This window comes from Stomoxys calcitrans, chromosome 2 (assembly GCF_963082655.1).
Source record: "Stomoxys calcitrans chromosome 2, idStoCalc2.1, whole genome shotgun sequence".
NCBI classification, from domain to species: domain Eukaryota; kingdom Metazoa; phylum Arthropoda; class Insecta; order Diptera; family Muscidae; genus Stomoxys; species Stomoxys calcitrans.
The window spans coordinates 75,581,128-75,608,269 of NC_081553.1; the positions used below are offsets into that span (position 1 = coordinate 75,581,128).

The 27,142-nt window shown below is 34.2% G+C and overlaps 1 protein-coding gene across 6 annotated transcripts; it reads left to right on the forward strand.

Annotated features, from left to right (window-relative positions):
* The first annotated feature begins 41 nt into the window (after nt 1–41).
* LOC106083465 (RNA-binding protein squid) lies at nt 42–27,142 on the forward strand. Of its 6 annotated transcripts, none has more exons than XM_013246496.2 (9): nt 42–144; nt 220–377; nt 5,517–5,557; nt 9,075–9,349; nt 9,442–9,682; nt 11,702–11,824; nt 24,035–24,142; nt 24,429–24,693; nt 26,679–27,142. In XM_013246496.2, exons 2-8 carry the CDS (start codon nt 241–243, stop codon nt 24,497–24,499), a joined length of 996 nt encoding a protein of 331 aa, XP_013101950.1. In that variant the 5' UTR covers nt 42–144; nt 220–240; the 3' UTR covers nt 24,500–24,693; nt 26,679–27,142. The 6 variants fall into 6 exon arrangements, with proteins under 6 accessions (XP_013101950.1, XP_013101951.1, XP_013101948.1 ...); XM_013246497.2 differs by having other exon boundaries at nt 53–377; nt 24,429–24,543; nt 24,604–24,693; XM_013246494.2 differs by having other exon boundaries at nt 53–377.

Here is a 27,142-nt window from a genome sequence, read left to right on the forward strand (position 1 = left end):
ATTTTTATTCAGCGCCCTGAAAACAAAGTTTTAACATCAGCTAGTCTTTTCACGTTTTCTGTCTTTTCCGGCCATTGTAGTCATCAGCTTTACCGCTCGTGTCGTCGCAAAAATTGGGATTCGGACTTTGACAAATACAGAAAAGTATATAGTGCAGTTTTTTTTTTACTCTCAGAAAGTGCAAACGTTTTAACTAAATTCAATTCATTAACTTTAAAGTAAAATAAATTTCAATACACAATGGCCGATAATAAAAACCAGGATTGTGAAATGAATGGCGAGGACTTTTCCCAAGACGTCAGCGCTTCTAATGAAAAAGAAAATGGAGGTAGCACCGGTACCAATGGAAATGAATCTAATGCACGCGATGACGACAGGTATTTAATAAATTTCTAATATACGAACCAAGCATTTTGAAGTGTTAAGCTTAAAATTTCCAAGTGTTACGTAAAGAAAAAAATGAAGTCAGTTTGTTTTTGGTGAAAATTGAAGATTTACCACGGCGCCCAAAAAGAACTGGAATTATAGTGAATTGGGTATTCGGAACTTTTACTTGGTCATCGTATGAAATGTATTCCTTTTGTGGTTTTATTAAAGGTATCTTGTTATGTGTCCCCCCAAGTTGTGTTCAACTGTACTTTGATTTTTGGAAAACAAAACGCGCCATTTTTATTCTGTTTGTATTTGGTTTTTTTCGCAAATGTTAAATATTTTCCCATTTTTAATTTGCAACTTTTCTTTGTAGCTTGAGATGCCAATTTTATTTCTCCTAATCTGTATTAAAGAAAAAGTGAGGTTAAGGATTTCGTTTCATTTGAACCCGCGTGCTTTGGTTTCTTTCTCATTGACTTTTTCTGTACTATATACGCTCTTTCGTATTTTTTTTCTTGTACATCTTATCGATTCTCAAAATGGCGGTCCGCATTGCTACTATTTACTGATTTGTCATCATCGTTTTTGTTTTGCATTTGCTTTCTCTTCATTTTTGTTAGCATTCACCGGCCGCTGTTTGTTATTCTGTATGCAAGTATGTATGTGTGTGTGTATATGTGTGAAAAATGGACGCCGCCACTGCCGTAGATACTTTTTTTGTTTTGGAAGAGTGGCCAGATTGGTTGGTGGTAATTGTATGCCTTTGGAATAATTATTTTGCATATTTAGCGGTAGTATAAAAAGCAATAAGCCCTTACCATTAGTTTCTTCAAACAATGAGCTTAATAACAATATGGAATAGCATACTACACGACATTCTTCTAGGAATGAATTATTCCAAATTATAAATACATAAACATATGCTGGTCGCGATGGCAATATGTTTTCCCCCCAAATATTCAATGAAGAACAGTGGCTAGCTTCTCATATTTCAATGAGTGCTGTCTGATTCAAGTTTAAACTCAATAATAAAGAACCTCGTTTTTTATAGCCGAGTCCAACGGCCGCAGTGCGACTGCCATACCGGTTTTTTTTTTAAATGGCACAGTACCTCATAAATCACGCCAGCATTAAGAAGGTTATTTATCACTTCAGAAAATTCAAAATTCGCAGATGTTCTTGCCCAAATTCATGTTGTACGGCAAAATTCCATTCTACGACAAAATTTAAGAAGTTTTAACAAGTATTCTTAGGTATAAATAAAAATCTAGATTCCGGTATAAACGATATGCAAACGTTCCATTATGCCCAATATAAGCCAAACTTTCGAGTTTGTCATGTTTTCATGGCAAAAAGTATTTTCTATAAATTTTTACTTATTCCTCAATGGTGTAAATTTACGTAGGTAAATTTCCTTAAGGCTGGTTCTATGTTCCAGCATTTTTTCGATACCTATTATTGTAACGATTCTAGTTTAAAGTTCTCACTCTTTCTTGCAGGAAAATTTATAATTTGTATGAAAAATTAATTTCGTTCACGATTATCTTTAGTAAAATAGCATTTCGTTAGCGAAAAGCGAATAGAACCAATCTTTAGTTGGCTATTACAGAACGTTAGTTCAATGCAAATACAAATTTTGCCCATGAACATTCCACTAAGGAACAGGTGCAAACTTCTCACATATCAATGAGTGCAGTCCGATTCAAGTTTTAAGCTGAATGATAAGGGGCCCTCTTTTTATAGCCGAATCCGAACGGCGTGCCGCAGTGTGACATCTCTTTCGAGAGAAGTTTTACATGGCATAGTATCTCACAAATGTTGCCAGCATAAGGAGGGGAAAACCACCGCTGAAAATTTTTTTCTGATGGTCTCGCCAGGATTCCAACCCAGGCGTTTAGCGTCATAGGCGGACATGCTAACCTCTGCGCTACGGTGGTCTCCGTTAGTTCTACTAGATGTTAACTACTAATGTAGAGATATCAGATTTGCAGAACTGGCAAGTGTAAAGATTCGAAATAAGCTAAGAGCGAATTTTTAGCGTACTGTGAAAAAACAAATATTTTGCGAATGAACTATGAAATTGGGTTAGATAGTTTTCATTGGATTTAAAATTTTTTTCTATAAACATGAAATTATTTTTTCAAAACATTTTTAAATTGTTAGAAGAATATCTAATGGTTGCACTTGGAAATCATTTTTGGCTGAGAGGGATTATATATGAGGGATCTATTTGATTTACCATCTGTGTTATTAATACACAACTCTCATATCGCCTTATTTATGATTTATACTAAGAAATTCAAAGATCTGAAAGTGGGTCTTAGATTAAAATGCTCACATAGAACAGAAAACAAAATTTCAATGTTTTGCTCATAGTAATCTGCGGCATGCCCGAGTCTTTCGACCGCGCGAAACATCGCTATGAAGAGGTGTGTTTAATCTTTGCCTTATCAGGGAGACAAGGTGCTCTGGATGGTAGTAGCAGTTGTAGCCACTTATAGCATGTGGAGGTAACGATTCTTGTAAAGCAAAATTTTTGGAGCAAGATTGTTGCGGTCCACAAATTCGAATGCTGGGGTAATTCTCTGGATGGTAATTTTCAGGTTGTAAGAAACGTATATGAAGTATATTAACCTTGTTGAATATCCATTGTTGTTATAGCAGTGTGTTGTACACTGAGACGGCATCCCTTGCCGATGAGAGATTCCATCGGGTCAATCCAACCGGCTGTCATGGAATTCTTTAAAGAAAATGGAATATCTGTGTTTTCGATATTTGAAGCCCGTGCTGTAAAAATTTACGAGTTTTGCATGTTTAAACTCATCTTAAAATCAAAAGCTAAGAGTGTGAGTTATTGTATATAATTTAATATGCAACCTTTGGTAAGGCGAAGATAAAAGCACACAATTTGCATAGATTAATTCTGCCACTGTTCCTTGACAGGATGTCCTTTGACTTGTACTTCATAACCCAAATTTCCTAGTGAGTTTCAAGTCTATTCTTCGATTTCATAATAGTCTGATCTGGAATCTTTCAAGACTTAAAGCTTTTGGAAATCAATAAGCATGTGGGGAAGCTTATTTGACAGAACGTAAATACATCTTTTATATGGAGGATATAGATAATCCCTTGTGTTTGGGAAAACTCCACTGGGCTCTTCTGCCACCTGTAGGTACGTGGTCAATCTGACAGAATTTGAATGTTTGATTGCAGGGAAAACATGGTAAAGGAATATCAACCAGATTGTAATTTATATAGTTCTTGATATATGAAATTGCGAGAACATAACTGTATAATTAATATTTTCTTTGTGCAATTAATTAAGTTGCAATTCATTCAAAATAATTATATTTTATTGCAAAAGTGGAGGTTTGTTAGGGTTTTATGTTAATTGCAGATATGTTTAGACATTATTGTTTGTTCTTACCTTTCAGTTGTTTTGGTTTTTATTTATTATGATTTTTTTCCGTATAAAGTAATTTTTTGTGAGATTGTCATCGCCTAGCAATGATTGGATTTTTATAGATAAACCTACAAATATTCTATTAATACGTAAATTAGTTTATAACATACAACATTGTACATATATTTATTAAATTAAAAAAAAATATAATATTGTTAACGTAAATTACACGTGTTTCTATTGAATAAAGTAAACAATTTCAAAAACAAAACCTTGTTTTTTTTATACATATATTTTCATTTCAAAAGCCTAATATATTATATGTAGATGTAATATAATTGAAAGAATTATATCATTTTTAAGAAAATGCAATCCAATCGTTGTTTTAGCTTTAAGAGTAAAAACCTTTATTGAAACGATAAAATATTTGAAAATAAAAAGATACAGCTATGGAAAGTTTACATATTCGTGAGCAGAGATTTTATATTTGTTTGGATAAAAGGAAGGCGGCTACTGTAGCCATAGAAATCAACATGCATTTGTATATGTTTTATAAGAGAAAACAAATTCTAATATGGATTAGAAAAGCCGAGCGTTCAGCTATATTTTCACACACATAAACAACAACATTTATAAACAACATATTTAATTTTCCTGTTGTGTTTGAGCGAACTAATCTTGTTCCTCTCCGGCAGGTACTATAAGCCAATAACAAACCTCTAGTAGCTTCTAAGTGTGGAGACTGTTGTATACTTTATCAACAACAACTACAAATGTCATCAAGATGTGCGGAACCAATTTATCTTAAACCCCATGAAGATGTGACGAAGACGATGGGTGCATTCGATTGCAGTTGCTTCGCTGTATACAAAAGGATCGCGGATAAACATGGATGTTATAAAGGAGGCGGACGGAATCTCCCTCGCCACCGCAATCAACCGGCAATGCTTTTCCACCCACCGCCTCTCCATGCAAGACGATGGTATTTATCATAGTAAAGCATACATAAAATACACAAATTACTCTAGTTTATGAAAAAAAAAATAATAAAAAAGAATTGGATTAATAATTTCTTGATTTATAGAAATGTTGTATATTTTCCACGAACTTATGTTTTACCGATTTTTATTAAAAATGCTCTTACATTGATTGATCAAAAATCTCTCGCTCGCTCGATGGCTCGCCCGCTCTCTCAACCCACAGCTTTACGAAAGCCTACAAATAAATGATAACGGTGTTTAAACAATTTCGAATATTCAGAGACGTTAACGAACATTTGACAAATTTTTGGCCTTCTGTATGATTGTCTAGATTGCTTTAAATTTAACGTAAGATTGATTGATCGAACCAAGCCGTATTCCGTATTTTACATATCATATTGACTAAATCTTGTTTACTACAGATATTTTTATATTGATAAATATTTGCTTGCCACAACATTCCATCCTCTTTTCTCGACTCGTAAACGAAATATATATCTCTCTCTTGTTGCTCTTTGAAATATATTTGGTAATATTTTTTAAAATTCCTTAACTTCTGTAAGTTTTCTCTTTTTCTCTGCTGAAAACAGATCGTGTTTGTACAAAAAATTTTTAACGTTTGAAAAATAATTTTAACGTAAAAATTTCAAAACAAATTTAAAAAGTTGAATTCACACTTAAATTTTTTTTATTAATAACAAAATGTGGTTACACGGTTACTAATGTAATAATTTCTTCTCTTTTTTACTTTTAATTTACAGAAAATTGTTTGTTGGCGGTTTAAGCTGGGAAACTTCGGAAAGTAAGTTGGCACTATTTTTAATTTATATATATGTATATATATTTTTTTTTTAACTTTTTATTTACAATGAATGATTTTACCATAACATAGAAAAAAATAATACAAAATAAAACTTAGAAGTAGAATACAAAGAATTTAGTATCATTTAGTTTGTAGTAGTAGTTTGCAATCATAATCGGTCTTTCAAATTAAAGATAATTATGCCCTTGTCAATCTCTCTCTATCGGACTACCGCATACGCGATTGAGTGTGCTTTTGTATAGAATAAACTTTTATTTCACGTTTAATTATTGTTTACTAATTTTTCATAAATTTTAATGTAATTTCTTATTATAATTTATGATCGAATTAAACATTTGCGGTCTTAAAAAAAACCCTTGCAATAAAGAAATACATAATTCACAATAGAGACATTTCGAACGATTTTATTCGTTCATGTATGCGGTTATTCGACCCCTGACTTTAGATTGTTGTGATTCACGTTATCATTCAGAAGGTAGTCTTGGATGTTTATATTTCTAAATCTTGTTTAACGGAAATTGGCTTAAACACCTCATATTATTGTTTAGGTGAAAATTGAAATGCTCAATTAGTTGCTACTCGAAAACAGTCAATAATCTTAATGAAAGAAAGAAAAAAATTACAAAATTGAAATATTTAAGATTAAATAGCACCTAGTTAACGCCAGAACTTGTCTCAATAATGCAATCTACTCTGCTGAGTAGATTTAGATTTATTGGGGTCGATGAATTGATTTTTGCCATTTAACTTTTAAAAACAACTTCATGTAAATAACGCCCAGACTGATTCAAATGGTCAAAGGTCCATTTTTGCACCACTGCCGTTGAGCTTTACAATACTCACCGACTTAATCTATAGGAAATATTTCCGCACAATTTTTAACTGTTAGCCTTACTTGTTCGACAATTTGCTTACATTTGACAAACAGATTGGAGGATCACAGCAATCAGGAATATGTGTGCTTTATAGGGCATTTGAATAATAATAAGAAGAAAAACAAAAAAAGAAGAATTTTGAATTGTAATTTGTCTTTTATTTTTTTATCTTTTTCTGAATATGTATATCTCTTTATTTTCTTTTTATTCTACAACCATTTGACGCAGAAATGTAAATTCAGAGCTGTTGTCCAAAGAAGTAGGCCTATCGCCATAACTGCATTTCTTATACCACCACCGAAGGACGGGTGTATATTCATTTTGTCATTCCATTTGCAACACATCGAAATATTTATTTCCGACCATAAAAAGTATACTCGTATATATTCTTGGTTGTCGTAAAGATATAAGAAAAACTAGCCATGTCCGCCTGCCTGATGAAATCACGCTACAGTCTCTTAAAATGAAGATATTGAGCTGACACTTTGCACAGATTTTGTTTTTGGTCATAAGTAGGTTAAGTTAGAAGATGGACTATATTTTGACCTACATCAATCTCCCAACTAAATGTCTTAAGCCCATCTCCTTAACCCGATTTCGCTGAAATAAAGAAACACGACATCCGTGCTGAAAATGGTCCAAATTGGTCTTTATAATTATATATCCTCCATAAAGACCGATCTGCCGATTTGGGATCTTAATCCCATTAATGCCGCATTTATTATCCGATTTAATTAAAATTTAACACAGTGAACTGTGTTAGTCCCTCCAACCTCAGTGCTAACTATGGGTCTATATCTTAATATAGCCTCCATATTAAACGATCTCCTGATTTTAAGTCTTAGGCTTTTTAAAAGCCGCATTTATTACCTGATAAATTTGGTACATTGAGTTACGCTTAGGTCTCTGGAACTCGTGCCGAATAAGGTCTAGATCGGACTATATCTTAATGAAGCCCACATATAGACCAATCCCAAAATTTTAATTCTTGGGCCTATAAAAGCTGCATTTAATACACTATTTCGCTAAGATTTGACACAGTGAACGGGGTTTAGTTCCATACCGAGTATTGTTTAGATCCGACTATTTTTAAGAACAGAACCCATACAGAAGTTTCAAATTGAAATTCTTTCATCAACAAATGGTATATCTATTACCCGACTTTGCTCCAATTTAATGCGGTGAGCTACACAAATTAAACTCCTATACATCCTCCCGAAATATGGTGCAGATCGTTTTGCAATATAGCTGCTATATATTCGATCTCTCGATATATGAGCTTGAAACCGTATAAGACCAATTTTATACCCGATTTTGGTGAAATTTTGAGCAGTGAATTGTGGCGAGTTTGCTCCATCGGACTATGTTTCCATATAGACAAAACATTTACAACCACCACAGAAATTTCAAACAACTAAAAAAGTTATAGGGCGCCCCAGTAGCCGAGTTGGTATCGTGCTTGGAATACCAGTGCAGGGGGCTTGGGTTCGATTACCGCCAGAAGCCTTGGTCTTTCGCTACTGTGGTATCACAATGGACTTAAAATTGTATAAGTGAGTCTGTAAAGGACTGCCACTCTTACCTAACCTAAAAAAAGTTATAAGGATTTGTAAAATTGATAAATTTATTGTTTCTCTCGTAAAAACGAATTTCGCAATGCATAAGATAAATTAAATCATTGGCACTTATTTATTTTTAATTTTACTAAGTCAAAAACATTTGGATAAAACATTTACAAGAAAAAATTATAATCGATGGCTAGCCTTATCTAATCATGTTTAACTTCGCCCCATCGAGAGGGAAATTTAAAAATAATAATACAAAATAAACAAAATAATTTTCATTATAAAACAAATTTTTATTTGCGTGACAGACGGACTTGCGCAAAAATCAAATGAACACTGAAAAGCATACAAGTTAAGATCAAATGACAATTCGCGTTGTTGCCATCTGATTTAAGTCAGCTTAGTTGTATTTACTTCTGTAGATGGCGCTGTGGATGCAGTGTTGTTGAAGAACAGTTGATGTGGCTTCAACAATAACAATTGAGGCAATTGCTATTTATTCAAAAAAACAATTACCAACTTTAGGCGTCTTTTTTTTAAAGCACAATTATAATAACAGTTATTTTGTCTGCTGTTATTTAAATTCTATCAAAATTTAGCAAATTGTAGAAAATTGAAAAAAAAATTTTTGCGTTATATGCTTGTTAAATAGAAAGATAAGATGGAATGTACAAATTATACATTATGACGAGATTAAGCTGCATCCCCTGTAATGCTTTTGAAACATAGCAGTTCTAATAAAAGTACTACGGAGAACTCTAGAACAAAAGAGCTTTAGAAACTTGAACAACTTCACAACCACAAGGGGAACAAGCAGTGATTCCTTAAGACCAGGCCCGAGGTCTTCTGTACGATTAGAAGATAAGCTATGCTAAAGACTTATGTGTTTGTCATTCACTTGTAGAAGTTTAATTTCCTTAAAGATTTTGAACATTCACAAATTTTACTTCTTTAACAAGTGATTTTAACAACTATTTCTTTAAATACTTTAGTATTCTATAAAACCACTTGCCCATATTACAATATTTATAAGAAAAATTCTTTTTGTATTTTCAGAGGAACTCCGTGAACACTTTAGCAAGTTTGGTGAAATCGAAAGCATCAATGTTAAAACTGACCCACAGACTGGACGTTCTCGTGGTTTTGCATTCATTGTCTTTGCAACAACAGATGCCATTGACAAAGTAAATGAAGCCGGTGAACATGTCATTAACAATAAGAAGGTTGATCCCAAAAAAGCTAAAGCCCGCCATGGCAAAATCTTCGTCGGTGGTTTGACAACTGAAATCAGCGATGATGAAATCAAGACCTACTTTGGTCAATTTGGCAATGTAAGTGATAAATCCGCCGTGAATTCACAAAAATCCCTTGTGTACTACATACAAACATATACTCCATTGTTGTTTTCTCTTCCTTTTTTCAGATTGTGGACGTAGAAATGCCTTTCGACAAACAAAAGTCGCAACGCAAAGGTTTCTGTTTCATTACATTTGATTCGGAACAAGTTGTAACTGAATTATTAAAGACACCAAAACAAAAAATTTCCGGAAAGGAAGTAGATGTTAAGCGTGCCACACCCAAACCAGAAAATCAAATGATGATGATGGGCGGACGCGGCGGTCGTGGTGGTATGCGAGGAGGACGTGGTGGTTACGGACGTGGTGGTGAGTAATACCAACAGGTTTTTAACATAATTGAAAATTATTATGCACACATATTTCTTTAAGCCAAAATATGTATTCATCCTACCGCTTGGCAAAGAAAGGGTAATAGTTTTCAAAATTAATAATATAATCAAACGAAACGGATAAATCGGCATGATGAATTATATCCTCCGGTATTAGACTTTAAATACCGTAATATGCAAAGTCTTAATAGCAAAAATACCTAACTCAAACATATCTTAATGTCTTCACCTTTGGGACTCCCGAAACGTGCGCAACAAGATGTCAATTTGTTTTGTTGGAAGGATCGATCACAGATTGAGTTTGACAGATTTTGACGACGCCCTGGTGGCGCCTTATTATTTTAATGAATTTAGATCTCAATCTCTCCCACAATACACTGGATAATATTTTGAAATTATGGGAAAGAGACTTAATACTCCTGATTTTGCACATTAGGTCATCCTTTTTTGCACAGTAGGTCATCCATCTTATGATCTGGACATAGTATGGTGAGGTTCTAATCATCGGCTATACGTTCATCAAGTCAAATAGTACAAACTAGTTGATGTATGCGCCTTTTTAGTATATTGCATTCGATTATAAACCCAACTTTAGCAACCCATCGACTTTTGCTTCCTCATTTATTGTTGATATTACTTCTAGTTTTAACTTACGGCTATTCGGTGTGTGCTCTATACCTCTAACAAGAAAGTTTCGAAGGTACACTCCACCACACTATATTTAAAAACCAACAGTTTTCATTCCTTATGATCTGAATAGTATGCTGATGTTCTAATCATCGGCTATCTGTTCATCAAGTCCAAATAGTACAAATAAGTTGATGCATACGTCTTTTTAGTATATTGCATTCGATTATAAACCCAAGTTTAGCAACCCATAAACTTTTGCTTCTTCATTTATTGTTGACGTTACTTCTACTTTGAACTTGCGGCTCTTCGGAGTGCGCTCTATACCTCTTTCAGAAAAATATTCAAAGGTACCCTCTACCTCACTATATTAAAAAACCAACAGTTTTCTTTCCATGTCTTGAACACTGTGTATCAAGTGTTAATAGGCCCCATATTTATTTCTAAAAGAGAATGGTGTGTTTTTACTGAAGCTAATAGATAGAAGTTTTTTTTTATTTGTGGTGGCATGTTCCGACTTTATTATGGTTTTTTCTTCATATCCACATGGACCTTGTACTTTTAATTTTGAATTTTTGAACAAGGTCCCCATTGACCTTGAAAAAGTCCCCAGGGATCATCTCACCCGCCGGAGGGTTAAGAGGGATACCCAAAGGAAAAAAAATTCTGATGTTCTCAACAGGATTCGAATCCAGGCCTTGAGCATCATAAGCGAAAATGCTAACTTCTGCGCTACCATGTTTCTATTGTATGAACCAGTATAACATCATATATGTATATCACCTACAGGATGGCGATTTTTTTATCGGATATTCCAGCTTACAACATCCATGTTAGAAATATGCTCAAATATCCATCAAGTTTATTTTTGAGCTGAACTTCTCATGATAACGATGAACACCACACAGATCGGAGCTAAAAAAAGCCAAGCTGTGTGGTGCTCATAGGTATCCCATGCTGGGAGGTGGCTGTCTTTCATTCGCAAGCATTTCAGTTTCGATATCGAGAAATAGGCTATTAGTGTTGCTGAATTTGTATGACACAAGTTTTAAAGGTCCTCGGTACTATAAAAAATACTATACAGAAATTCTAGGTAAATTTTTTATTACTTCCTTGACCATTATTTTTCATTTCTTTACCTTTTTAATGGGAAATGTTTTATGTGAGAGCTTCTTTCCTCAGAATATGTGATTATCGAGGGCTTCAAAAGATGAATGACTACAACTAATTAAGCATTGAAAGAGCTGGGTTAATATTCATTGTGCATGGATTGTGCTTTTAAAAATGTGTTGCCGATTTTAGTATTTTTCCGTAAATGCATTTCATTGAAATTAATGTATCGTTTTTTTTTATACCTATTCCTTGATAGGTTATGCACATCAATGGTCTGGTGGTCCCGGCGCATACCCCTCTTATGGTAACTACGGCTATGATGCTGGTTACGGCGATTACTACAGTGGTGGCTATTACAATGGCTACGATTATGGCTACGGTAAATACCAAACATCTTATAATAGTAGTAATACACAAAATTCTCCTAATTTTTACAATAACAACCCAAGCACTTATCACAAAAATAATAGTAATTATCAGCAATTCAAATAAGTTTTTAAAAAACTTATTTTAGAACCATATGCAAACTATGCAAACAAAATGAAGAAAGTTAATGTGTTGTATAAAAGAAAAACGCCAAACCAGAAAGTCACATTTTAAGAGACACAGACAAAAAAACATCATCTATGCCATGCCCCACCTACTACCACACAAGCAAAAACGGAAAAATCTGAATCCCCCCATAACCAAATCCAACGCACACAATAGTAGAGAAGAGGAACAAATCCAATTCCTAAAAATAATTGCAAACTAACGAAGTTGTTGACAACCTAAAGGCAGTAGTCGTCTTCAGCGGTTAGTCCTTACTTCCACACCCCCTTAATTTGTTCAATATTCTGATGATGATTATGATGATTACTATTATTTTCTTTGATATTTGATTAGAGATGTTCATCTTATATATACAAACCTATATATATATATACATTGTACTCTTTAAACATTTTGTTTGATTTTAGAAGAAAAACAAAAACAAATCTTAGACAAGTTTAAAGCAAAACGTAATTATTTTTCTTTCCTGTAATGAAAGTTTTTTTTAGAAATTAATATACATACTCTTATATTTTACACGTATCATATAATTTTTGTTTTAATTAAAACAAACAAAAAAAACCAAACTTGTTTCAATATTGCTTAAAATTAAAATTGAAAAAATTCGAGAGCATCATTTCCAACGTAAACGTAAAAGTAATAAAATCCGATTTTTTTTAACAAAACATCGTGAACTGACGAAGCTATAGTGTGTTAAAAACATATATAAAACTAATCATCGAGGCGTGTTTTGATTATTTTCGATGGACGATCATGTTAATAATCCAGAGACGTGCCAATTTATACAACGCGTATCTCAAAAAAGAAAACAAAAAGAATAGGCAAAGAATATGAAGAGCGAAAAAGAAGAGAAAAATAGTAGAAAAGAATTTGCGGAGAAAAAATTACAAGAAAAGATAGGAAATACATATAGAGGGATAGCAAAGCTGTGTATGTTTATAAAACTTATATAATAGGCCCATAGGCAGGATTTTATTTATACCAAAATTCTTACATTTGATCATATGATTTTTGAACAATTTAAATCTAAGGTTGAGAAAATATATTCTATAACTATAAGGAGTAAACAACCCCCTAATAGGAAAATTGGACAAAAAGTTGAAAAAAGTCATTGAAAAATAAACCAATACAGAATTGGTATATCTGGTCAAATATTTCTACCAGTTGTACTTATTTATTTATACATTGTAACCAGTTTTGTTTCTTCCTTTTGTTTATAATGACATTAATCACAATAGTCGCCACAATCAATTACTGCTGCCGAACAATTATTCACAATAAAGCCTTTATTGGATCAACAGTATGGCTGAGGCGCCAGCCCTTGCCGTTGAAGAACTTCATCGGGTCAATCCGGTACGTACAGCCGGCTGCCATGGGATTGATTAGATGGTTAACTGTTTCAAGCTATTTCGTAGAATATATTTTCAATATATGTTGATGAAGTCAGGGCCGGTAATACCGCAAGCGTGAATGTATAAACCCGTAAGAAATATATCTATTGTGAATTATTTATTTCTTTTTAGAAAGAGAATTATTTAGATCGTTCATAGATCATTCAATAATAGACATTAAAATGGATATAAAAGTAGTTTGACATGCATTAAAAACGAGATGAAATTTTATTAGATACGAAAGCGCACCCAATAATGTATGCGGCAATTCGGCCTCAGTTTTTCAATTAATGAGAGTTTTTGAGTTTTGCTAGGGCAATATATATGTACAACCATACCTCAGAGTGCCAAACAGTTTTTATTAGCTTTCAAGCTTGGAAGTGCCTTTAGGTGATATGGAGACTTAAATGTGGACATTTAACAATTTTCCAGTCTAAAACCGTTTAATGCTGGTCTTCTTACACCTTTCTTTAATCTCCGAATCCAAAAATGTACTTCCTATATCTTTTCTTATTAGTAGTCTCTCTCCAAGAAAAACTTTGAATTTACTTTTCTCATGAAAGCAATTTTATTGCTCTTTAACACCAACATAATAACCCTCAAAAATCCCTAATATACATAGTTATTTATTTTATAAATATTTATTATAATAACCATAAGCATTTGGCTTAAAGCCAAATAAAAAAACAAACAAACAAAAAAGCCTTTTGCGCCACTTTGACAAGAGAAAGTGGTCACATTTTAGAGGAATTATATGTTATAATTTTTTTTATAACATATTTTTTCAATATAGGACATATTTGATATTCTAGTAAGCGAGTGAATGAAGAAGAAAGGAGAGCAATGCGAGCATATATTTTTTTATGCAGCAAGAAGAGTTTTAGACATGAAACATTTTTTTGTTTTATATATGATGAATAAAAGCAGCGGGGGTGCCATAGGAGGAGATTGCAAAGAGAAATTGTAAAACGTTTACTGTTTGTTACGAACAAAGAAATAATTTCTTATTTTCCAAGAAATTTCATAAAGATTATTACAGAAAAGGGATGCCACCAACCCGCTGCAAACAAAACTATACACATTACACACAACCCATACCATACCATATATATTTTTTTGTAGAAGAACTTGCTTTTTTCCTATAATGAGAGACTTAAACAAATTGAGCGAGTTATAAGTCAAGTATAAAGTGCAATACTAAGATCTCTGAAGAATACTACATAAACACACACACAACATACACAAAATTAAGACCAGAAAAGAATTAGGTCTTGGGAGAGAAGCATAGTTTTTACTGCGAAAAAGTAAAGAAAACCTTTTATTTGCCTTGGGACAATTGTTGTAAAATCTGTCAAAAAGAAAAGTCTTAAACGTTTTTTTCTATTTTACCGTAACAACACACACACACACAGGCAGGCATATACATTTTATTTACTTAGTCCAGCAAATATTTACTTTTTTAGCGTTCAATTTCAAACAAAAATTACGCGTGTTTGCGGCGTTTTAAGTTTTTTTTGTTGTTGCTGTTAAAAAAAAAACTAGAAAGAACACACTTCGTCAATTGAAAACAAAATAATACACCAATGTTCCAAAAAGCCTAAGAAGAAGAAGAGTGGGACAAAATGCCTCTTTCATATGGTAGACAACCAAAACAATGGTTCGCAGAATTTTAACATAATTTTAAAAAGCTTAATCTACCAAAAAATTAAGATTAAAAGCAAATTTGTTTGAATTAGTTTGATTCGACTGTTTTTAGTTTGAGTTTGAACCTAGTAGCATTTGGAGTTTACTATTCTCAATTTAAACCTCCCGGTTTGGTTGAACCTCTTCTTGGCTAGTGGCTTTTTGATCGGTACTTCCGCGTGGTGTTGACTTTTAATGCTTGATAAAATAAATTTTAAACAAGATTTGAAACATTTTTCTTAAATAAATATCTTTATTAGATTTCTTAATTAATTTCTAAACAGGCACAGTTCATTAAGGGAAAACCAAAAAAGGTGTTAAAAATTGAAAATAAAGGCGCAGAAAAAGGCCAAATAAGTCTTATTTATCTCGTCTATTGAACAGATTGACTCTTTTTTAGCAGTGCCCTTTAGTTAAAATATGTGTAATTTTAAATATTTTTTCTATTTTTTTTTTGTCTATACTATATTGATTATAAATAATCTTTGATTTAATTAAATTTTAAAAGTATATGTTATACCCAAACCCCATTATTATGTAACACTATTATAAAATCGAAAAACCAACTAAATTAAATATTTTAAATAACACTCCCTTGCATGTTTCTCAATGTTTATTTCCTTGGAACAAAAAAAACCTTTTAAATTTTAAGTTTGAATATAAAAAATAATGAAAGAGGAATTGAAATAGCCGTTATTTCGATAATTATTATCTTGTAAATACAAGAAGAATTATTGTAATATCGCCCTGTCTTGAATATTTCTTGCTTTTGTATAACAGCATTTTCATTACTTGTTATATTATTTTTTTTTATAGATATATATATATATATACTTTCAATATAACAAAAAACAAAAAAAAAAAAAACATTGTAATACCGAGTTTTCAAATGTTTCGCCTCACAACACACCATTTTTTAATTATTATATTCTTTACCTACCCCCCCGAATACTTCTTTTCAAAAATATTGTTTAAAAACACAAATGTTTTCGCTTAAAATTTTTATCCAAATAAGTTTAATTTTTTTCTTAATACTTTTTAACCTGGTTTTGTGGTTAATTTTCCGTAATTAATTTTTAATCGTAATACTTAGTTTAACTTTGTTATGTAGTAGTTTTAAACATAATTTTTGTCTTGAATTATTTTTTTTTCCTTTTTTATGAAAACATATTAGCATTAGTTTTTCTTTTTTGAATTTCCGTTAACTTCTAACCTTCTAAACGTCGTCATATCAACAGAAGAGACAAGTAAAGTTGTTTTTATAACGATATAAATTTAATTTTTATTACCAATTTGTTTTTGTTTTTCTGAAATCAAATAAAAATGAAAAAAGCATACACTCTGAATAATACAAAACACATAACGTTAATAGTTGAGATAAAATCAAAAAAAAAAAACCTATAATATATATACCATGAAAACCAAATCCCTTTCAAAATATCTATAAAATATATATATGGTGAGGTGAGACATTAAAACACACACAGAGAATTAGCAGCAGCAGCACAAGTTAAAATGAGAGAACGCCGCGAGCCAGTTTAGCACGCGTCGCTTCCCCTCCTTTTGCTCTGCCTAAAAAAACAAAAACACCATTCTTTAAGATCAAAGATCATTTGAACGCTAAATTGTTGTGTGGAAAATAAGGTACAAAATCACAAATATTGTCAAAATGCATTGAGAAAACATGAGAAAGTTTTGCATCAAAATTCTTGCTAAATAAGAGAAAACAGTGAGAGAGAGATAGTGATGATGCAGTCCAAATATTTTTTATAATAAACAATGAGTTTCTGAATAGAGCGCCGGCCGCATTTTAGCGCCTAAATTCGTTTTTGCAAAAATGGTGAAACAGAAAAACGCAAATATTTTATGTCAAATAGTTTCTCTACTAAACAAACAAACATCTTATCATTGTTTTTATATATAATATATATAATGCAACAAAATGCCTTTAAAATTCTTATAATTAGACACATGTGTATGTATTTAAAAAAAAAAAGAGCAAATAAAAGTGAAAAAAAACATAAAACAATCATCTCTTTTGGTTTCTCATGTTGTGCTTGGAAGAGGCGGCGGCAATCATTAAAAGATTTTCATCTTTATTTTCCCCATAACAATAAATGTGTGTTCCAAATTGAAATCTGAAATCTTAATTTAAGAACGGCCAGAACAAACTAATGGATATAAATGCAAAAATTTTCTACCAAAGCGAAATCATGCACAAGGTAAATTTTTGATAATTGTGTTTCTGATGTATATACCTATATAAAGTGCCTGCATTAAAATCATTAAATTAAAAAAAGATAACTTCCAACTAAGGATACACTCGGTAACTCCATTACGATTAAAATGTCTCGTGGTCTTTTATCGTTAAGAGAAACCAACAAGAGAACACAGTCACTCCCAAATCTCACAGATTCTTTTGCTGCAAATTTTAGTGGGCTTTCTGACCAAGCATTGCGAAATTTACATAACGATGGTTTAATATAAAGAGGGCCCCAACTCATTTTATTTTTATTCTGGAAGACAAAATGAAATACCTCTAAATTTCTGGTCGATACAACTACAAATAACGGATTTATAACGATTTACCAAAAAAATACTAATTCAAGTTTTTCCCTTCTCCTGTAAAGTAACAAAAAAATCAGTAAGGAAAGGCAAATGTCGGGCGGAGCCGCCTATATAATACCCTACACCTACCCTACAATTTTAAATTCGGGCAATATATAAGAATATATGTATAAGAGAGCTATTTCTAAATCTGAATCGACTTTCAAACAGAACGTTTGAAAATTGTTACTGCGGTCAAATAAGTGCAAATCTGGCGATAAATATGTATGGGTACTACATCCAAATTTTAACCGATTAAGATCGGTTACAAATTGTGTTTATTACACTCATATAAGTGTAAATCGTGCGATACATATACACGGGAGCTATATCCAATTCTGAACCGATTTTAATTAAATCTTGCAAGTATGTTATGATCAGTAACAAAACAATTCACGCCAAATTTTGTGCAGATTGGTTAAAAATTGTAGTAACTACGTCCATTTAGGTGCAAATTGGGCGATACATATATATGGGAGCTATATCCAAATATGAACCGATTTTGGTGAAATCTAGCAGATATGTTAGGATCAAAAACAAAGTTATCCTTGCCAAATTTTGTCCAGATCGGTTGAAAATTGTATCTACTACGGCCATTTAATTGGAGATCGGGCGATACATATATATGGGAGTTATATCTAAATCTGAAACGATTTTGATGAAATTTTAAAGATATGTTTAGGTCAGTAACAAAACATTCCGCGCCAAATTTTGTACAGATCGGTTGAAAACTGTAGCCACTATGGCCATTTAAGTGCAAATCGGGCGATACATACATATGGGAGCTATATTTTAATCTGAACCGATCTTGATGAAATTTTGCAGATATATTAAGATCAGCAAAAAAAAAACGATACGTACCAAATTTTAAGCAAATCAGTTGAATGTTGTAGCTTCTACGGCCATTCAAGTGGAAATCGGGCGATACATATATATGGGAGCTATATCCAAATCTGAACCGATTTTGATGAAATTTCGTAGATATGTTAAAATCAGTCAGGAAAAAATTCGTCCCAAATTTTGAGGAGATCGTTTGAAAATTGTAGTTACTACGACCATTTAAGTGCAAATCGGACGATACATATATATGGGAGCTATATCTAAATCTGAACCGATTTTTACCAAAATCAATAGCGTTCGTCCTTGGGCCAAAAAGTGATATGTGCAAAATTGTGATCGTGATGATTGGATGGCAAATACGACCTACACTTTGATTACAAGAATACATGGACTCACAGACGGACATGGGTAAATCGAATCAGAATTACTAAGTCGATCGGTATGCTTATCAATGGGTCTAGCTCTTCTTCTTCTTAGCGTTGCAAACAAGTGCACAAACTTATAATACCCTGTACGACAGTGGTGGTGTTGGGTATAAAAATCGGGTTAGACCCTTTTCATATTCAGCTCTCGAAGGAAAACATCAATTTATTACCGACCGATAAATAACGAAAAGAAACTGACTGACTTTCGTGGGGAATGATACCTGAGACAAACCGACAGCTTGCTGCGCCGTTATCACTGTTAGAATGTTATACGTTTAGATCGCACAAGAGTCGGGGTAGGGTCTGCGCCTGAACTTCTCTGGTCTTTGGTAGGAGGTTGCATATCATTGGGTCCTATGGACGGACATCCAAGAACATACTACTCGTTTTCAGTTTACCGCTTATAGACCTGAATCTCTCGCTCTGCCGTCGAGAGCTAGTCGCTCAGTTTACGAGTCCACACTGGCACTGGTGTGTCCTGCCAATATGTTTTTGTCTGCAACCTAAATCCTGCTGGAAAGAGAGAATGGATCACCTAATTTTTCCTTCGGACTTTGACACAAAATACAGGAGCACTTGTAGGCTATCAAATGTGAAACCAAGTTTTTTTTTGTGGGTTAGTTAGTGGTTGGGAATCGTTATGCCATCGACTCTCAGTGACACTATAGACAAAAATGCAAACTTCTCACATATCCATGAGTGCTCTCCGATTCAAGTTAAGCTCAATGATAAAGGGCCTCCTTTTTATAGCCGAACGGCGTGCCGCAGTGCGACACCTCTTTGGAGAGTTGCAGCTGCAGTTGGGAAAGAGGATAGATAGAGGTTAAACAGTGCCATGCATATGAACTCACCTTGGGGAGTTCCTGTTTATCCCTAAATACAACATACGACTCGTGACCACCACATGTAATTCACAATTCAACATTTCAATTCCGGCTGGAGGGACATGGAGGCATTGGCAACATCCTGAAATTTCGTGTATTTACCAAAATGCGTCTTCGGCCTAAAAATAATAGTAATATGTGAAAAATTTCGTGGTGATTGGGTAACAATTGAGATCTCCAACTTGATTAAAAACAAAATAGGCGGACCAACGGTATAGAAAGGAAACTGGCACAGAGCACGCCCCAGGGGGCTTTTATCGCCTCTCCTTTGGGTGACCACTATAAATAACCTATTACGGGTACTGACTGAGGAGGGACTTGAACCCGTCTGCTATGCAGACAATGTTATAATACTTCTGAGAGGTAAGGATCCGAACCAACTATGCAGAAGGGCCGAAAGGGTCTTGCATATGGCATATAAAATATGCCTGTTCACGAGGAAGACGAAGGTGGGCCAATAAAACAATTTCGATATCTGACAAGTTCAAACACTAAGGAGTGATCTTGGATAGGAAATTTAAGTGTCACATTCAAGAGCGTACTGACAAGGCTCACAGTTGTTGGGCACTATGTAGACGGGTCGTAGGCTCGAAATGAGGCCTGAATCCGAGGATAGTCCCACTGGCTCTACAGGAGCGTGATTAGATCAATACTTACTTACGCCTCAGTAGTTTGGTGGACTGCTATGGAGAAAAAGTGCAACATAAGGACCATACAGAGAACATTTTGTCTTGGCATAGGCGGAGCAATGAGGACCACGCACACTAGGCCACTGTAGACTATTCTATATATCAGACCCATTGACATACAGATTATGTGTTCGGCAGCCACTGCGGCTATGAGACTTAAGGCGATGAGAGAATGAATTGAGGATGGGAGCAGCTCATACCATCGCGGTATAATAGAGGCGACGATAGAAACCTGGAAGGAAGGGGAGAGGTTTCCGATTGGATACCTGAGACGACACTTGAGGTCGAGTGCGAGGCACTGCTGTCAGCGGCACAGTCTTGGATTGACGGAACCCCCCTAGTATTACTATCTGGAAGATCATGTTATACGGATGGATTAAAGCTAGAGGACAGTGTGGGCCTTGGGTCTACATTGAGAACCCAGGGACTGAGATATATTTTAGAATGCCTTACCATAATACGGCCCTGCAGGTGGAGAGATCAGGGCGACTACGGAATGCGTGAGGTGGTGTGGTACTAACGCGAGAACATCGAGTGTGATCATCTTTACGGACAGTAAAATGGCCATAAGGGCAATAACAACCAGGAAGGTAAGGTTGCGAAAAGTCTTGCAGTGTTAGAAGGAGACTAACGCCTTCTATGAGGATGGCACAATCCGCCTCGTTTGGGTGCCGGGCCATAACATAGTAAGGGAGAATGAAAGGGCAGACGATTTGGCAGTGAAAGTCAGAGAACTGCCGTCAATAAACTTGGTTAACCCGAAGCCTTTCCGGTCGACGCGTCCGATTTAAGAGAGTGGGCGACAGCGGCGAAAATCCTATGGGGCGATGCGGATCGTGAGAGGACGAGGCTATTACTGAAAGGAAGTAAGAAGGAGGTCAGTATAACTTTTGGTATCATAACGGGATACATAGGATCACTTTTACAAAAGTGATAGCATATATAAGACATGTGGGGAAGATAAGACGTTGGAGCATTTCCTATGTCATTGCCCGGCTTTCGCTACTAGAAGATAACGGTACTTAGGTGGCAACACAATACCAGACATGAACCAACTTAGGGGAGTGGTATGAAAACATAAACGGTTTTGTAAGTAGCAGGGAATTCCTAACTACTAGTTTTGTTTTTTCTTGGTTACTTTTTATACCCACCACCGTAGGATAGGGGGTATATTCATTTAGTCATTCCGTATGCAACACATCGATATATCAATTTCCAACCCTACAAAGTATATATATTTCGGATCATCGTTAAATTCTAAGACGATTTAGCGATGTCCGTCCGTCTGTTGTTATCATTCTAAAGCTTTCAAACATTGACATATTGAGCTGAAATTTGGCACAGATAAGTTCTTGAACGGGCCAAATTGGACCATATTTGAATATAGCTGCTATATAGACCGATCTACCGATAAAAGGTCGAATGCCCGTAAATGCTGATTTTTTTATCCGATTTCGCTGAAATTTGAAACAATGAGTAGCTTAAGGCTTTCCGGCATCTGACCCAAATATGGTTCAGATCGGACTATATTTGGATATAGCTGCCATATAGACCGATCTGCCGATAAAGGGTCGTAAGCCCATAAAAGGTTTATTTGTTACCCGATTTCTCTGAAATTTAAAGGAGTGAGTTATTTTAAACCTCCCGACATCTGACCTAATTATGGTTCAGATCGGTTTCTATTTGAATTTAGCTGTCATATAGACCGATCTGCCGATAAAGGGCCTTAAGCCCATAAAAGCTTTATTTGTTACCCGATTTCTCTGAATTTTTAAGGGGTGAGTTATTTTAAACCTCCCTACATCTGACCTAATTATGGTTCAGAGCGGACTTTATTTAGATATAGCTACCATATAGACCGATCTGCCGATAAAGGGTCTAAAGCCCATAAATGCCTTATTTTTTATCCGATTTCGCTGAAATTTAAAACAGTTGTTTTGAGCCTTCCAATATCCGACCTTAATATGGTTCAGATTGGTTTATATTTGGATATAGCTGCCAAAAAGACCAATATTTTGTTGTAAAAATTTGAACAGTGACTTATATTTATTAGACCACTCAATGTCCGTGCCTAATTTGAGTGTTTAAGTTATACAATTTTCACCGGATTGTGACGAAATGGGTTTTACATATATACCCGAGGTGGTAGGTATCCAAAGTTCGGCTCGGCCGAACTTAATACCTTTTTGCTTGTTAGTTTTTAGAGCGCACAACAAGGCGATTGCTGGCTAAGGTGTATGTTCATAGTGGCATAGGGTGGATCATTATCCGCACCCTCTTTTCAACCTAGACTAAATATTTATCTAGAACATTGTTGTGTTTGATATCTGACATACAATTTTCGCTTGAACTGGATGTGCTGTATATACGTACAGCCTATATACATATGTACAAGTAAAAAATACAAATTTTGCCCATGAACATTCCACTAAGGAACAGGGGCAAACTTCTCACATATCAATGAGTGCAGTTCGATTCAAGTTTAAGCTCAATGATAAAGGGCCTCCTCTCTTTGAAGAGAAGTTTTACATGGCATAGTACCTCACAAATGTTGCCAGCATTAGGAAAGGAAAATCACCGCTGAAAAATTTTTCTGATGGTCTCGCCAGGATTCGAACCCAGGCGTTCAACGTCATAGGCGGACATGCTAACCTCTGCGCTACAAGTACAGCTATCTAATATTCAACTTGGTTAGATACGGGCCCGAATGATCGAGTACGATATCGCAAACTTGGGGCAGGCACCTACTAAGGAGTGCTGTGTTCTTATCTTTGGAAGTTTCCCATAAACATTCACCCTTATTATGTCGAAAATTAGAGTTCATATATCAGTGGTGTTATGTGCAATATAGAGGTGTTTGTTTTTTGAAATAGATGAACCATCTATAAAAAGAAGCAATTACATCGATGTTGTTCATAATACCAATTTTAGGCAGCCGTAGTCAAATATTCAAATTTGACATGTATTCTCAAGCATCTTAAAAAAATGTGGTGATATATAGAAAAATGATAAATTTTCTATATAGGTACGACTGTTGGCTCAAGCCAAACTTAATACATCTTTAACATGGCGACGACACAAAAGGTAAGCCTTTCAAAGCCTATATTGAAGAAAAGTACGGGATCAAAACAATCGATAATGCCTGTTAAATGTTTGTGATAAGGTAACATTGAGTTTGTTGCCATGTGTTAATTATGTCCCACTTGATATAAATCAAACCATAATATATTTTATAGATTTTCGTATGTAATTTTGACCGAATTTCCTTTACACCCAAACAGAAATAAACGTGAAGAAGTAGAGTTACAAAGTTAGCGAGTAGAATGATGATAACGTAAATTTTTCATAAATTATTTATGATTTGTTTTATTTTTGCTTTTTTCTTTGTTAAACAAAAAAAACCTAATATCTTAATGAAAACCATTTAAATTGAAAAAAAACGTATATAATGAATCAAACCGAAAAAAAAAAAATCAAAACCAATTATACAAATACACCCTAACACCTCTCACAATAAGACTATGGCTATGCTGGAGGTTACGATGGCTATGGTGGTAGCGGCGGTTATGGCCCTGGAGGTGGTGGTGGTCGGGGTACCGGTGGACCTAGAGGAGGTCCCAAAGGAGGTAGTATAAACAATTCCCCATATCATAATAACAAAAAAATTTCGAAAACATTGGTACAATACAAACAAAAAAAATATAACGTATTAGAAAAACGGTCAAAATTAAATTTTAATAGAAACAAAAATAAAATTTAAGTATTTGGTTCAAAATTTGTTTAAATCTAATTGATTGTTAGGGTTTAAAATATGTGTGTGCGTGTTTCATTATTTACAAATTTTTATTTGCAGTGTGTCATATATGTTTTAATCAAAAACTTTCTCATTTTTGTAATGTTTTTCCCCCTTAGGTGCCGGAGGTGGTTATCAGTCAGGCAAACAGAGAGGGACAGGACGTCAACCCAGACATCAACCATATTAATTTTACACTTCCTTACCACACATTAACACAGCAAAGATTAAAAAGTAATTTTTAATATAAACAAAACAAAACAAAAACACAAAACAAACCTAAGCAAACGAAAGTCTTTCTAGAATACAACAAAGGCGATATGCTTATAAGCAGCATAATTATTTAAACAAAACAAAAAATATATCATAGTTTAGTTTGTTGTGGTAAGTTAATACAAAATATTTAAATTTTATATAAAACACCGTGGAACAAAATTGATTTTTTTTTTTTAATTTACAAAAACTTAATGCAATATTTGGAATATTCATTTAAATATGTTGAACAGATACATTTTAGTAGTCTTTTTTTAAAAAATTGTCAAATCAAAGAGTCGCTGTAGAGTGTAAAATTTCTCCCAAAATATTTCTTGCCATGTTATGTATTAAAGTAAAGTAAGTCATTACTATTGTCAAAGACTATACACCAAGGCGTATTTACCAGGTGGGCGCATCAACCCAGCTAAGAGAATTTGATAAGTCAATTCATTTTTAAATTCGTCGTACAAAAAAAAAACTTCAAAATATATATTTTATAAATTGTGTTTGCTGCTGTTAGGGTTTTTAAACTTAGGTTATATACTGGCACGCGTCTAACAAATTCAGTCACTATCAGCTTTCATTGTGATGCCCCCGAAAATGATTCAAAAAGCGCAGAACAACACTGATAAAATTTACGTCAGAACATTGCCAGACATTAGAATGAAGAAGATTGGGAGCCAACATGCATGACAAAACGGTCAGGCTGTCTGGAGAATTTTTCCTGCTTTAAAGCTACAGCATGTCAAGAATGGCGAAAGTACAATTGCATGAAGATAATTTAGACAGGAAAATATGTGTTTGTGTAGCCATAATTCTGCACCTACGGTTGCAGATTAGGTTAGGTAAGAGTGGCAGTCCTTTACAGACTCACTTAGACAATTTTAAGTCCGTTGTGGTACCACAGTAGCGACAGGCTCGAAAGAGACGAGCTCTAAGAGAAATTTTTAAGTTAGGAATTCCGTGCTACTTACAAAATCCTTAATTCCTCATTCCTCAAATCCTCATTCCGTGATCGCCTGAATCTCCGCCTGCAAGACCGTATTATGGGCAGGCAGTCTAAAACAGATCTCAGTCCCTGGGTTCTCAATGTAGACCCCCAGACCCACTTTGTCCTCTAGCTTTGATCCATCCCTGTAACATGATCTTCCATATGGCAATACTAGGCTTCCATCAATCCAAGACTGTGCCGATGGCAGCAGTGCCTCGCAGGAGATAAAACAATTAAAGTTAATAAAAACTTGGAATTTTTTGTCAGTTTCATTTAATATTGGTTTTATCAGCTATTTAGTATATGGTAAAAAAGCATGCAATTCAATACAGAAATGGAATTTTCTATAAGAAATTTGCTCGACGGCAAGCAACTGAAGTTAGATTGCAATCCATAATTGACACATAAACTTTGTATTTGTATGTACCTTAAAGACCATGGCAACATTTCGAGATGATAGAAAGGAAATTAAGTTTTAGTTACTCCTTTTCTATGGTTGTTTTTGTTGTTCCAGCAACAAATAAACCAAACAAATTTTGCCCATGAACATTCCACTAAGGAACAGGGGAAACTTCTCACTTATCAATGAGTGCAGTCCAATTCAAGTTTTAAGCTCAATGAAAAGGGGCCTCCTTTTTATAGCCGTGTCCAAGCGGCGTGCCGCAATGCGACACCTCTTTGTAGAAAAGTTTTACATGACATAGTACCTCACAAATATTGCCACCATTAGGAAGGGGAAAACCACCTCTGAAATTTTTTTCTGATGGTCTCGTCAGGATTCGAAACCAGGTATTCAGCGTCATAGGCGGACATGCTAACCTCTGCGCTACGGTGGTCTCCTCCTTGTTGTTCCAGCAGTGTGTTGTATACTGAGGCGGCAGCCCTTGCCGATGAATGACTCCATCGAGCCAATCCGGTACGTACAACCGGCTGTCATGGGTAAAGGGTATCAACGAAATTTAAGCTCAGCCATTATAAAGTATCATATGCTTATTGGATATTTCAAATTATATTAATTCATTGAGTTTTGAATCAAATTAAGATTTAAGGAAATATTTGAGAATCATGTATCGATGTTTATTAACCACAGTTTTTTTTTTATTATTTCTATCTTTTTTTTCAGCGTTCATTTTTTTACAAATAATTTAATCACAGACTCTCCCCACAAACAAAATATCGACTATCCATCCAGCCCCCATACAATATAATTTATTGTCCTTGAAAGACACAGGGAAATCCTACATTAATTAACCAAGGACAACGTCTGCGCTCTATACATACTACAAGTCTTTAAAGAAAATCAGTGGAAACTATATAGATATATATTGTCATTTGAATTATTGTTTTGACAACACTTAACACAACAACTACCATTCCAGAAAAAAAAACCATTGCAGTTATAAAACAAAAACAAACACACCTCCCATAGTAGTTCTGTTCTTCTTCATTTCACCGCGCTGTCATCATAAATTCCCATATTCAGGTTACTTAGTCTCTTCACAACAAAACTATTTTAATTTTTTGCTACAGCTTAGTTCATAAATATTTGTAATATTAAATTTAATAAAACAATACCTTAATTATAAA